This window comes from Calliphora vicina, chromosome 4 (assembly GCF_958450345.1).
Source record: "Calliphora vicina chromosome 4, idCalVici1.1, whole genome shotgun sequence".
Lineage (NCBI taxonomy): Eukaryota > Metazoa > Arthropoda > Insecta > Diptera > Calliphoridae > Calliphora > Calliphora vicina.
The window spans coordinates 41,908,068-41,922,547 of NC_088783.1; the positions used below are offsets into that span (position 1 = coordinate 41,908,068).

The following is a 14,480-nucleotide window of genomic DNA, read 5'->3' on the forward strand; positions in this document are numbered from 1 at the left end:
TTTTTTGGAAAAAAAATTTATTCGAATTTTTTTAAATTTAAAATTTTTTTTTAATTTTTTTTTTAATTTAAGCGAAAAAAAATTTCGAGAAAAAAAAAATCGGGTTAATATTTTTTCCGATTTTGACCCATTGTAGGTCCATTTATTTTAATATAAAGTTCTTTGAAATATCTATCATTAGATATTCATATTTTCTATATTAATGACTTTGTAATCCAGATATACATAGGTCAAAAATAGGTTGTCCTGTCCTGGTTTTTTCCTTATATCTCAGCCATTTGTGCACCGATTTTAAATAGCCGAAAGAATTCAGGAGATATTGATATATGAATCGTGTATGTAAGTTATTTGGGGGCTTCGGAATGTTGATTTCAATAGACAGACAGACGGACATGGCTTAATCGACTCCGCTATCTATAAGGATCCAGAATATATATATACTTTATAGGGTCGGAAAATTATATTGTGGAAATTACAAACGGAATGACAAACTTATATACATATACCTTCCTCACGAAGGTGAAGGGTATAATAAAAACCGCGTTCAAAAATACGTCATCTATTTTAAATGACACATTTTTAAGTCATATATTAATCGTGGATTATTTTTCTTAAAATTTGTCAAAATTTTACAGCAATCGTGGGTCTTTTTATTCTCAAAATTTTTCAATATTTTACATTAATCGTGAATCTTTAAATTTGTCAATATTTTACATCGATCGTGGATTTGTTTAAACTCAAAATATTACATTTGTTCTCAAAAATTGTCAATATTTTACATCAATCGGGGATTTTTATTTGTATGAATAGAATTTTCTAAATCAAAACCACTGTAATATCTGCATTAGAATGTATGTACAGTGTGACAAAGCAGTGTTTAAACAAAATGGAGAAAAACTATTAAATAATTATGATTCTATTCAAATAAACATAAAAACAATTCCCAGTAAATTATTTTAAACGAAAAAAACTTGTATGAATTATTATTAATCTCTCTGTGCAAAACAAAATAAATCATGATTATAACACGTTTCCTTTATGTCTTCAAATCAAGCAAATAAATAAAGAATGAATGAATGAAAAAACTACTGCAATTTAATAGAATTAAAAACAAATTGTTAAATCTCATTTACACTCGATACTCACTGGTAAGTCGAGAATGAATGAATAAATATGACTGGATAAAAAATGTGTATATAATCGTACTAGGGTATCCAAATTATTTGCGTTTTCTTTTGTTCGAATAAAACGAATAAACGAGATTTTAACTAGTTCGAATAATTCGGTTGCATATTTTAAATTAATCGAATTATTCAAATAATTAAATTTGTTTTTATAAAGGAAAGTCGTACGTAAAGCCTACTTTTAGATTATGTTCTATAATTTTTTCCATCATAATTAAACTCTCTGTATAATTTCATATTCACCCCTATCGCGAATCAATATTTCACATGAAATATATTTCCTTTTCCCATTTTTCCTTCATCAATTTTGTTCAAGTGAAAAAATTCCCCATGTTGTGAAATTTTTAAATGGAATTTTGTAAACAATAAACAGCTGTTACGAACAAAATCAACTATTGTGAATGAATGAAAGATATTCCGATATCACGATAGCAATTTTCCCTTCGAGGGAAATGGATATTTCATGGGAACATAGATTTCACATGTTTTGCCAATAGGGTTGATTGTAGATTCACTAAGCAGAATATTTAGACATTGAAAATTTAATAATTATTCGCAAGAAATTATTCTATTATTCGAATGCAGGATACCCTAGTATATACCCTGAGATTTGAAAATGGAATTGTATTCGTTGTACACACATCAGGAGAAGATTGATTCATTGAACTTGTTGTCGACTTCCTTTGAAACTAAATGTGTTTATTATTTGATTACCTGGGAATTGCTGTTTTTTTTTGTTTACACAAGTTAAGCAAAAAAAAAACAATTAAATTTTAAGTTTTATAACCAACACGTTTTTTTTTTAAATACATACGAGTACATTAAATTAGCTAAAATTTTTAAATGTCCGTCATAATTTTTTTAGGCTTTTAGGCGAGAAGTTTTTTGTGTTTTATATGACAAATGAACTTTAAGAGTTCAATTTACAATGCCACAATAAATACAAAAAAAATCCTTGTAAAAAGTTAAAAAAATACTGGATATTTGCTGAATGAATAGAGATTTTAATTAAGTGAACACGCCTACAATACATACATACTTGTGTATTTTACATTTTTGTATAAAAACATTCAATACAATAGAAACATTCAAAGCATAGAAATTTAAAATAAAATCAAAAGAAGCGAATTCGTCATCATGCCTTCAAAAATGCATGACCTTTCAAATCCCCATTCATCTTTAAATATCCCCATATATCTATACCGATATCGAAGGATCATGTGCAAATTTCTACGAATTTCATATAAAAAACAAACGTACGGAAAGTATGGCTTACTCAAAAACCTTAATTTAAACCCTCCCTAAGATTTAAGAGAAAGAATAAATCATAAAATGAGCTTGTTTCAAGAATTCTAAACTTGATTTTATCAGCGAATTCATACTTGATGTAATCCAAAAATATGACGGATTTAAGAATGTCCGAGATTGATTGACTTGATGTAATCCAAAAATATGATTGATTGAACTCATCCATATTGGATTAATTTCTAATATTAAGCAAGGTTATACTTATTACCTTTCAATGTTTATTTAACGATATCGGTTGAAATCTATTATCCAAAGAGCCCAGATATTTTTCGTATCCAAATCTTGTATGAATTTATCGAAAATACTTTAAGGAATTTTGCTATTGAAAATCAGCAAAATCGTTTCTTTTGAGCAAATTTAAAAAAGGGCCCATATTGGAAAAAATATCGATTTTGCAAAAAAAAGTCAAAAATTGTATTTCTTGAGTTATAAAATATTTATTTTGATAGATATCCCACTCGCATCCCACTAAGCGACTAAAAATATCCTAAAGGAATGGACCTAAGCCCTCTTTTGACTAAAAAAAAAGTTTTAAAAAAAGGGCCCATTTTGGAAAAAATTTTTTTGATTTTGCAGAAAAAGTCAAAAATTGTATGTTTTGAGTTACAAAATATTTATTTTGATAGATATCCCACTCGCATCCCACTAAGCGACCAAATAGGTGTTCAAGGAAAATATCTAAGCTTTATTTTAAGAAAAAAAGGGCCCATTTTAAAAAAAAAATCAAAAAAGTTTTTGATTTCGGAAAAAAAATATTAAAAAATTTTTATTTTTTTTTTTAAATATTTTTTTTCGAAAGATTGAAGAAAGAGCTATCTAAACTATTTGGGACACATTTTGCTAAGAACAACAGGTAATAAGTTACATGGATAAGAAAAAACACCTGTTTGACCAAAATGTCAAAATTTTACCCCCTATAACGCAGAGAGTTCTCGACCGATCTTGTTGAAAAATTGTGTCTGAGTTACTATCCAATAGAACTAACCTTGGTGCAAATTTCATCCCGATCGGAAGACATCGATTTCAAAAGTTGGTTCACTTGACATGAAATGCCCCATATGTATATGAGTATATTTTTTGATATATCTAGAATACTATGTTCAAATATCAAATGAAAGCTACAATAATATTTTTAATTAAAAAAATGATTTTAATTTCAATCTTAATATTTCAACAAGAAATCAATTTAACACAAAAAATAAGTTTTTTCACAATATCAATATAAAATTTAGAACAGCCGAATTGAATTTTTCAAAAATTACTCGATTAAGACTAGTTATTAAACATATTCAAATTCAAATTTACTATAAAACAAGTAAGATTGCTATATTTGGCTGTGCCGAATCTTATATTCCCTTCATCAAATTATGCTTCAAAATACAAATTTTAAATATTTTTAGGAATACAAAATGTATGTTTTTTTTCCAAAGTTGTTTTTTCATTTTTTTGGATTTTTTTTTTTTAATTTAAAATTTTTTTTTTTTGTTTCTTAAATTTAAAATTTTGTTTGTGATAAAAAAAATTCGGGTAAAAAAATATTTTTTCCGATTTTGACCCATTGTAGGTCCAACTTACTGTCGAAATCAATTTTCTTAAGACCCCAGATATCTTCGGGATCCAAATCTTCAATAATTCTGTCAGGCATGCTTTCGAGAAGTTTGCTATTTAAAATCAGCAAAATCAGTCCACAAATGGCTGAGATATGAGAAAAAAACCAGGACAACCTCGATTTTTTTACCTATATCTGGATTAGTAAGTCATTAATATAGACAGTATGGATATGTAATGATAGATATTTGAAAGACGTATATAAGACCATAATAAGTTGGACATACAATGGGTCAAAACCGGAAAAAATATTTTTTAACCCGAATTTTTTTTTACCAAAAAAATTTAAAAACAAAAAAATTAAAAAAAATTTTAAAATTAAAAAAAATTTTAAAATTTAAAAAAACAAATTTAAATTTAAAAAAAAAAAATTTTGAATTTAAAAAATTTTAAAATAACAACTTTTTTTTCCAAATAATGAAAAAACAACTGGAAAAAAAATAAATTTTATTTACCTAAAAATATTTAAAATTTGTATTTTGAAGTATAATTTGATGAAGGGTATATAAGATTCGGCACAGCCGAATATATCTCTCTTACTTGTTAAGCATTAAAGTTTAACTCAAATAAAATATTCTTCTTAGCATTGACAAAACAATGGAAACTTTTAAACTTCTGCAAGAAAGAAGACTAAATCCAAAAAAATATATATATAAGAAAACGATTTAAAAATAAAAAGCATCATATTTTACCATTATTTCAATATTTATTTTATTTAAATTTTTTTAATTTTTTTTCTCACAAGACTTGAGTCAAGATTTTAGAAAATTTAAAAACCAGCATAATAAACAACTTTAATGCTGAATTAAAGTAAAAAACTAGCTGTGATAAATATTCAATTAATAAATCAGCTGTTTCAAATATTAGAAAAAAATTCAACATTTGGAAAGCAGGCCTCCTAAAACTACTCCAAGTCAAGAAGATTTAATAGCAGCAGAGAGAGTGTAGGAAATTCCCAAAAATGACTCCCCGGGAGGTTATTAATAAAGATACATTTTAAACGATGTTATTATATACATATGATGAGGGGAACATGACCTTAGTTTGGAGATTCCAGCACAACAATGACCCCAAACACCATCTACGATTGTAACCGAATGGACATAATCCAATTAGGTACATGTTTAGAAGTGTCCTGCCCAATCACCAATTCCATAGAAAACCTATGAGAAATGCTAGATCGCAAAATTATAATACGAAGGAAACTTTATCAGATGCAGCTTCAAAGCAGACGATTAACTCTTTAATTGGTTCAGTTTATCGTCGCTATGAAGCAGCAACAAAAAAAAAGGGCTATGTAACAAAATGCTGATTCGCTAAAAGGGCCACACAATTTATGTACCTAAGTTTCCTTTGTTTTATCAATACCATTCACCCCCATCGGCATATAAATCTTACTAAAATATTAAATTTATTTTCCCATGAAATATCCATATCCCTCGAAGGGGAAATTGCTATTGTGATATTCCCATGAACTTTTCATTCACAATAGTTGATTTTGTTTGTAACAGCTGTTTATTGTTTACAAAATTCCATCTAAAAATTTCACAACATGGGGAATTTTTTCATGTGAACAAAGTTGATGAACAAAAATTGGGAAAAGGAAACATATTTCATGTGAAATATTGATTCGCGATAGCGTTGATTATAATTTAATTAATTATACGAGGACGTATCAATAATTCCGTGTCCGACACTGAATTTCCCGCCTCTTAACTGCTCCTGTCAACAGGCATCTGTCAGTTGACTCCTGTCAAGATTTGAACAAGCTGCGTCATTTAGTTTGTGTTTGACAGTCATTGATAGCAGACTAAGCTTGCTCCATCAATTTCCATGGGAAAAAAGAGTGGTTTACTGATTTTCTTTGTGGCCGTAAAGCACAACGAAAGATGCCGAACGTTCAGTTGAGGTCTCTACACCCGAAACAATTGAATAAATTCTTTCTTTCGGAGATTGAAAGTGCGAGAGATTGTGAAACCCACATGCATCTCACGTTTAAATTTTCAATTATCACTTGGGTATGAGAAAACTTTTCGCATTTGCTCACAATCGATTGCGTTTGTGCAATCGTGTGACAACTTCTTTGTTCAACCCCAATATGGACGAGTTTTTGCGCCGCTTCGTAACCGATGACGAAATGTGGATCCAGCACTACTCCCCATAGAGCAAACAGCAAAACAATGGCTTTTTTGGATGAATCGGTAATCAAATGTTTATTTTGATGAGCTTGACGAATCTTATTTTTTGAAAGGAATAAAAAAAACTGGAGAAACATTGGACAAAATGTATACAGCTCAAAGGAGGCTATGTTGAAAAATATTTTTTTTTTATCCAATAACCTAAGATTTATTCAAAAAGTCACGGACTTACTGACCCTCACTCGTATTAATAAAATACTAACAAAATACATATTTAATTTTTTGGATTTTGACCTATTAGTTAAATATTTGGAAAAGTTTCCATTGTTTTGCCAATAACGATCGTATCAGTAATTTAGAAATCCTATTCAGACACTTTTGCAAATTCAAAACTTAAAAATTCGCTGTTTTATTTAATAAATAAAATTAAATTTTCTTTAAATACCAACCCAAATTATCCATACATAATCATTTAAGGGTTAAACATAGAGCAAAGTAAAAATAATGTAAAATAACATAAACAAGAAAATAATAATAAAATAAATAAAGAAAAACTAACCTTGATAATACTAAGAAATACCTTGCGGTGACAATTATCCTTACAATCCTCAATCATAATGATAATTATAATGATTGGGTAACGGAGGGAAAGAACGCCAACAGGTAAACACGGAGTGGGGAGCAGTTTAAAACAAAATCACTTTTTTTATTTTATAAATAAATTCCAAGAATTTTAATAAATAATCATAAATAAATTACACATTACACAAAGGGGGAATTTTTTCAAGAACAACAAGCACTTGTTTTCCAGCCACAATATTCACATCATGATGCTGTGTGAATATTGCAAGCGATATTGTTGTTTGTTTTGTTTATTTCACTAGAATTCTAAGCGGTTTTTTCTAAACTATTTTTAATCAATCGGAACTATTTTTTTCAAATCTCATAGATTTGTTATTTCAAACAATATTTGTTTTAATTATAACACAAAATTTCCATAACAAAAATGAAAGTTCTTTTTTTTTGGCTTTTGGTTTTTGTTATAAATATGCATGTAGTATTTTTTTTAAACAAACGATTTCTCTGTTAATTTTTTTTTTTTTAAAAGAAGTTTTGTTGGTTTTTATCAGTTTTTTTATAGCACAATTTAACACCAACAAAAAAACTGAATTTAAATTTCTTTTAACACTTTACAACAAAAAAATTCACACAACGTGAGTGAAGCCAAAAAGAAATTTTGTATTTTATTTTTTATTTAATTTAATAACAATAATAAAACCACGAGATTTATTTTAAATATTGTAAACTGAAGAGCATTAAATAAAAAAAACACGATAAATACGAAAAAAATCAAGCAAGCAGCTTCCGCAACTGTAACCGTACGTTTCGTTTAATGCCACAATAGACTATGGCTGAATCAACAAAACATTCAGACAGACACAGCCAGCCAGACCCAACCGATGAACGAGCGCTGCCTCAAAAGTTCAGTTCAGCTGAGTTGAATCGAATCGAGTCAAAATCTAAAATAAAAATGCGCGCCGTCGTAACACATTCAAAATTGTATGTAGAAGAAGCAGAAGAAAACAAAAAAAGAAAGAAAAGTACAATAAAACAAACAAAATGAACAACATTTGCCAAACACACAAACTTACGCACAAATGTGTGTATATCTGCTCGTATCATTAAACAAAATGAAAAAAAAACAAGCAGCAGCAACAACAACATTAAAACATCATCAACATCAAGAATAATGTAATGGTAGTAGCAGCAACATTTAACAGCAGCAGCAGAAATTTTATTTTATGTATTTAACTAAAAATTATTTCTACTCGTCTCACTGTGCGTCCGTCCGTCTGTCTGTCTGTCGGTTCCTTAATACATACGTTAATAATAAACCAAAATTAATCACCAGAGAAATGTAAATATGGAGAAATATCATTAAGAAGAAGAATAACTAGAGAAAGAGAGGAAAAGATACTGCAGCCAGTTGAAGCCAGAATTGGGGATTTATGAAAAAATGCTGCTTAAAATATATGTAGAGATCCATAACAAAATCAACAAAAAAACTTTAAATTGACGACTGCTTTTTATAACGCACTATACAGTTCATTAAAATAAGGAATTCTTGGCAAATATAAACTATTTTATTGGTTTAAAATTGTTCCAAAGTGAAGCCTATCCCAGAGAGAAACAAATAGTAATCGGACGGGGCACGGTCTGGACTACAATGCGGATAAGCCAAAACTTCCCAACCACTTCATCTATATATATACAAAAATGAAATGGTCCATGTATGTAATGTTATCACGTGAGAACGGCTGGAGCGATTTGGCTGATTGTTTTTTATTCGATTCGAAATTTTCAGGAGTTGGTTTGTAAAGAAAAAAATTAAAAAATTCCGGGTAAAACTCGGAAATTCTTTTTTTTGTGAGTCCAGTTAACTGTAATAAAAAAGCTCCCTAAAGTATGCAGTACAAATTTAGATATTTTATTTGCAAATAAATAAGAACAGGCTGGTGTGCGTAGGTTGGAGAAACTTGAAGAACTAACAATAATAAAAGATGGCCCCGGCTTCGCTCGGTAGCATCAACTAGTTCTAAATAATTGTATTGCAACATGTGTCCGAAAATATACATGATGGAATACGGCTTCCTTACTGGCCGCAAGTTCTGGGAGCATTTCGGCTAATGCTCGCTTCAAACGAATCAGTTGCGTTCGGTACATGTTCCCTGTGATGGTCTGGCCAGCTTTCTGCAGCTCAATATAGATAGGACCCTTTTGGTCCCATCCAATAGAGAGCATTATCTTAGCGTCTTGGATATTTCTCTTTGGGGTCGATTCGGCTGGTTGTCCGGGCTTCACATACGATCTCTTACTCATCGGGTTATCGTAATGGATCCATTTTTCATCATGTAATGATTCGGTCAAAAATTATTTTATTTTATTGTATTCAAACATCATTTCGGACATGCAAAATCGTCTTTCAATGTCTCTCGGCTTCAATTCGTAGGGTACCCAATATCCCTGCTTTTGGATGAATCCTGCTGCTCGCAAACGTTTTAAAATTGCTGTTTAAGTAGCTCCTAATGATTTTGCAAGCTCTTGTTGAGTTTGCCAACAATCTTCATGGAGTAATGCCTCCAATTCTTGGTCTTCAAACTTTTTTGGCTGGCCTGGGCGATCTTTATGTTCCGTGTTGAATAATAATCCCGAGTACTTTGCTATCAAACTCTGTGCTGAATTGGGTCTAGGTGTTGAATTTCATACAGTAGATCAAATGTCATGTCATTATCGTATGCATGTATTTAGTTAAGCTCCACACTACACCCTTGATGCACCATCTCCACTTTTGTGGAATTTTACCAAAACGGTTTGGTCAGAAAGTTGGATTCCATGAACAATAAAACTGCCGACTATGTGGAAGATGTAGGACGATGTAGCGGTGACAGTGTCAGGGATTCGTTTACATGATATCATAACGAATGCAAGATCCAAAGTGAAAAAGGAAACCGAAAAGTTTTCATATAAAAAAGAAGAAAAAAGAAAAATGTAGAACAAATTTTGATAACTCTCACAATATGGTTGACCTGGATCCGCGCCTGCTCACACTGCAACTCTTCGAGATTGTGTTAAGAAGAATAGCAGCCCTGATAACATGGGCCCTACGAAGGACTCCAAAGAAGTCGCTTTATATTCAGTAGCGTAACTGAATCCCGGTGGATCTAATGGTCAGGAAATATGAAACCTAGATCGTAAGGTCATGCCAATATTATTCGAAGTACACACAATATTTTAGACCCATTTTCCCAAAAAACTTCGGTTTTTCAATTCCGAAAAACAAGGGATTAAATCCACCTCTTCCCTCTAATACGATGGACCTTTCCATTTATAAGGACGGCTCTAAAAAGGTGTGGTGATTACCGGGAATTTGCCAACTATGCTAGAAGAATTGTGCTGTCCATAATGACTTCTGCAGGTGTTTTCGCAATAAAGAAGATGAAACTAGTTCTCACTTTATTTGTCTCCGATACTCGCAGATCTTCGAGCTAGGTTTTTAGGACATCACTCCTTCGGCTTTCTAAACTATTGATTAACATTCGCTTTACCAATACCCACCCGGGTAACCACTTCGTTTTAATTGATTTATTATACCCTTCACCTTCGTGAGAAGGGTATATATAAGTTTGTCATTCCGTTTGTAATTTCTACATTTTTTATTTTCGACCCTATAAAGTATATATATTCTGAATCCTTATAGATAGCGGAGTCGATTAAGCCATGTCCATCTGTCTGTCCGTCTGTCTGTCTGTTGAAATCAATTTTCTGAAGACCCCAGATATATTCGGGATCCAAATCTTCAATAATTCAGTCAGAAACAAATGTTTAATGAAACAACTATTTCAAAACTCTGCTAATCATCAAACATAAAAACCTTTGAGCATCTTACAATACCAAAGCAAAAAGAGAAATGAAGAACAAAAACACCAATAAAAGACAATCAGAAAAAATTGAGCGTGAAAAAATCCCAAGCCAGAACTAAATGCATTAATAGCAAAGCATATAATGTTGGTGAGGAACAAAAAAAATAATAAAAAATAAACAACAACATAGACTTAAATAGCTAAAGGCTAAAATAATGATCCAATCCATCCAAACATTTTAGCCACATAAAAACCCCAGCAAATCAAAAAAATAAAAAAACCTAAACGAACCTTCTATTTTTAAAACAAAAAACTACATTGAAATGAAAGCCAGAAAAATGATGGATCACCTTCAGCCAGCCATCTACTCATTCTTTAGTTTTCTTTGTTTGTTTCTTTCTTCTTATACTTCTTTGAGATTAAGAAAAAGTTTAGTTATTTTTTACCATTAATACTCTGAAGTAACGATCTTTTGCGAAAAAAAGGGTTTTAAACGCAGCTAAAACAATAAACCTAAAAAAAGAAAAACTTTATTTAAACGACTCTAGCTTTTGTACACTAGAAAAACCATACAGTCGTGGTTATGGTGGTGATCTTCTTGGTGCTGGATGAAGGAATAATAAAAAAAACCTACAAATATTGCAAATAAATGAATCTGACTGAATGTGTACAAAACTGTCAGTCACAGAAAGACGTGGAAATATAGAGTTTGTTGGTTGTTGGATTATATGTAAACAGAGCGAAACAAAGAAAGTACACTAAACGAAAAATTTTGGTTAAAAGACAACAGTTTCGGTAGACTATGGATAACTAAAATAACCTAGAAGATTGGTGATACAAAGATAACAAGGCCTCATGGTGTCCAAACGATGGTCTTAAATGCTGAAAGGTTAGGAAAGACGAAAGATCCCAAATGCGACAGAGTCTAATCCGAGCCTTCGATACAATATCTTGTTCGCTGGATGTATGGCGGATTAAGGAAGTACTTTAGTTGGTAAGCAACCGACATTTTCAACGGGTATCTTATGTCAGATTTACACTTGACTTATGAAAGAAACTAAATGGAAATATAGAGTGATACGAGAGGATGTTCTAGCGGAGTATTTTTTTAATTTTTTTTAACAAACACAAACTGCGAAGCGTTTTGCTTGTCTGCAGATACACCCAGAGTCTCTGGCGGGAATCGAACCCGCAACCCTCAGATTAATAGCCCAGCACACTATCGACTGATATATCAAGGCACACGCAGGTATTTGAAAACTATCCCATATTCACTGCATTCCAAAAACCCAGGCGCGTCGAACCCCAAAATGCTCGGATTCACTCGGCGTTTAAATTCATCTTAGGGACGGCTGATAATAAACACACCTGGCGAAAGAAATAACGTGAACTCTTCTTTTTGCCTGAGAATGTCAAAAAGGAACTGATAACGCCGGGCTCTGCGGAAGGTTTGCAAACGGGTCTTAGTCGTCATTATCCGTCTTGGATAAGATGGCAGAAAACACTATCAGCTATCACTATCATATGCAACAAACTCCTTTAAGTTATAACAGAAAGGCTCGGTAACCAAAGACTTTGAATAAGAGGAATATATAGAGTTATGGTTCTCTGAAAGGAGGAGGATCAATTTATTTTTATAGAGAACCTAATTGATCATAAATACGGTTGAAAATAAAAACGATAAAAGTAAAAGTACACAGACAGGGTGTGTAGGATTCTTCAATACAATGTAGAAAGAGAAGCGACAAAATTGGAAGAACCAACTCTTTTCAAAGTGTTTCGGCATTTGTTTGGTTTTGGTATTGAATCCAAAACTTTTATTAAGCAAAGGATAAAACATATTTCGAATATCATAAAATAAACTTCAGGACACATATGTTATTGAAAGAAACCTAGTATTATCATTAGTTCTGGTACTATTATGATTACAACTACTGTGAGAAATGCACTGATCATACACGAGTCAGCTTTACAGTTTTTTTTACGCATTACGAGCTTTTGTCTTGTGATATTTACAATCATGGAATGTGGAGATATTCAAAACTTTATTGTAATTTTTGGACTACAAAATGTGGCATGGAAACTGGCGTGCTAAGGGTTACACGTAATTTTGTGTATCGTACCGTTAAATTGTTTAAAGACACTGGTGGAGTGATGTTCTCATGCCAGCGCAATTAAAACTGTGGGGAACCGAGTTCGAAAAAATCCATTCCGGATGCCGAAAATAATGTATAAATTAAAGGTATTCATTTCTCTAATCATTAAATAGGACATCTACTTGCGCCGGAACTGAAGCAGAAACACAAGCCAAAATAGTAACGTGTATAGGAGAATTCCGTTTACAAATGAGAATATTTTCACAGTGGAGCAGTTTTTCAACTAACATAATGACCGAGTCTATGATACGTCATTTCGACAGGAATCGGAAGTGGTTCCTGTGATGGTGGGGAGTCACAGTTCATGGGATAACAATGCTGAAATTCTTTATAAATGGAGAACAAAATTACATGCCAATCCCACCTTTTGGAGAAAGTTATGAATCAACTAAACAACACATTTACTCCTATCGGCTATAACATATGAAATTTTGTTCCCATGAAATATCCATTTCACTCGAAAGGCAAATTGCTATTGTGAAATTCCCCATGAACTTTTCATTCACAGTAGTTGATTTTGTTCGAAACAGCTGTTTATTGTTTACAAAATTCCATCTAAAAATTTCACAACATGGGGAATTTTTTCACGTGATCAAAGTTGATGAACGAAAAACGGAACATATTTTATGTGAAATATTGATTCGCGATAGGGATGATTGTTTAAAAATGAACTATAGAGCAGTGACCTGCCTCGGCATATACCAAAAACAGCTTAAAATACAATTTGCCCAAGTGCATGGTCTTCTCTACTCATAACTCAAATTTAGAATCCCTAAAGCTTGGACTCATCCAGCAATTTGCCTATGGAATTGGTGCGTAATGCGCTAGAATGTTGATTCCCAGCCAAACGAACTGCTCATCTTTTGAGGCCAAGAACGAATCAAGTCAATATCGAATACTCTGTTCCAAAATGAAGCGTATCCCAGAGAAAGCGTTCTCCAATCGAAATAAATAGTAGTCCGACGGGGCACGGCCTGGACTATAAAGCGGATGAGACAAAACTTCCCAACCACTTCATTCTAAATAGTTTTTAACAGGTATTGCAACAAGTGGCCGTGAGTTGTCATAATGGGTTATTACCGTTTCATATCTGGCCGCATATGCTGGTCGTTTTTCGGCCAATGCTCGGTTTAAACCAATCAGTTGCGTTTATGTACAGGTTTACTGTGATGGTCTGACCATATTTCAGCAGCTCATAATAGATAGAACCCTTTTGAACTCACCAAATACAGAGAATTACCTAAACGCCATGGATATTTGGCTTTGGTGTCGATTCGGCTGGTTGGCCGGATTTCACATACGATTTCTTACGCCTCGGGTTATCGTAATTGATCCATTTTTCATCGCAAGTAATGATTCGGTGGAAAAATGATTTTCTTTTATAGCGTTCAAGCATCATTTCTGACATGCAAAATCGTATTTCAAGGTGTCTCGGCTTCAATTCGTATGATACCCAATTTCCATGCTCTTGGATGATTCCTGCTGCTCGCAAACATTTTGAAATCGTTGCTTGAGTAGCTCCCAATGATTTTGCAAGCTCTTGTTGAGTTTTACAATAATCTTCATGGAGTAATGCCTCCAATTTTTGGTATTGAAACATTTTTGGCTGGTCTGAGCGATCTTTGTCTTCCGTATCGAAATCACCACTTCTTAACCGCACAAAAT

At 32.0% G+C, this 14,480-nt stretch overlaps 1 protein-coding gene across 2 annotated transcripts in view; it reads right to left on the reverse strand.

Moving 5' to 3' along the window:
- Ptpmeg2 (Protein tyrosine phosphatase Meg2) overlaps positions 1–14,480 on the reverse strand; it is a 155,431-nt gene that overhangs the window by 102,646 nt on the left and 38,305 nt on the right. Inside the window, exon 1 of one of the 2 annotated variants that reach the window (XM_065510269.1) lies at positions 6,798–6,869. The exons of the other annotated variant lie outside the window; for it this stretch is intronic. Within the exon in view, the coding sequence (XP_065366341.1) occupies positions 6,798–6,854 (57 nt within the window). The 5' untranslated portion in view covers positions 6,855–6,869. Of the gene's footprint in view, positions 1–6,797; positions 6,870–14,480 lie in introns of those variants that run through there. 2 annotated transcript variants of the gene reach the window in all.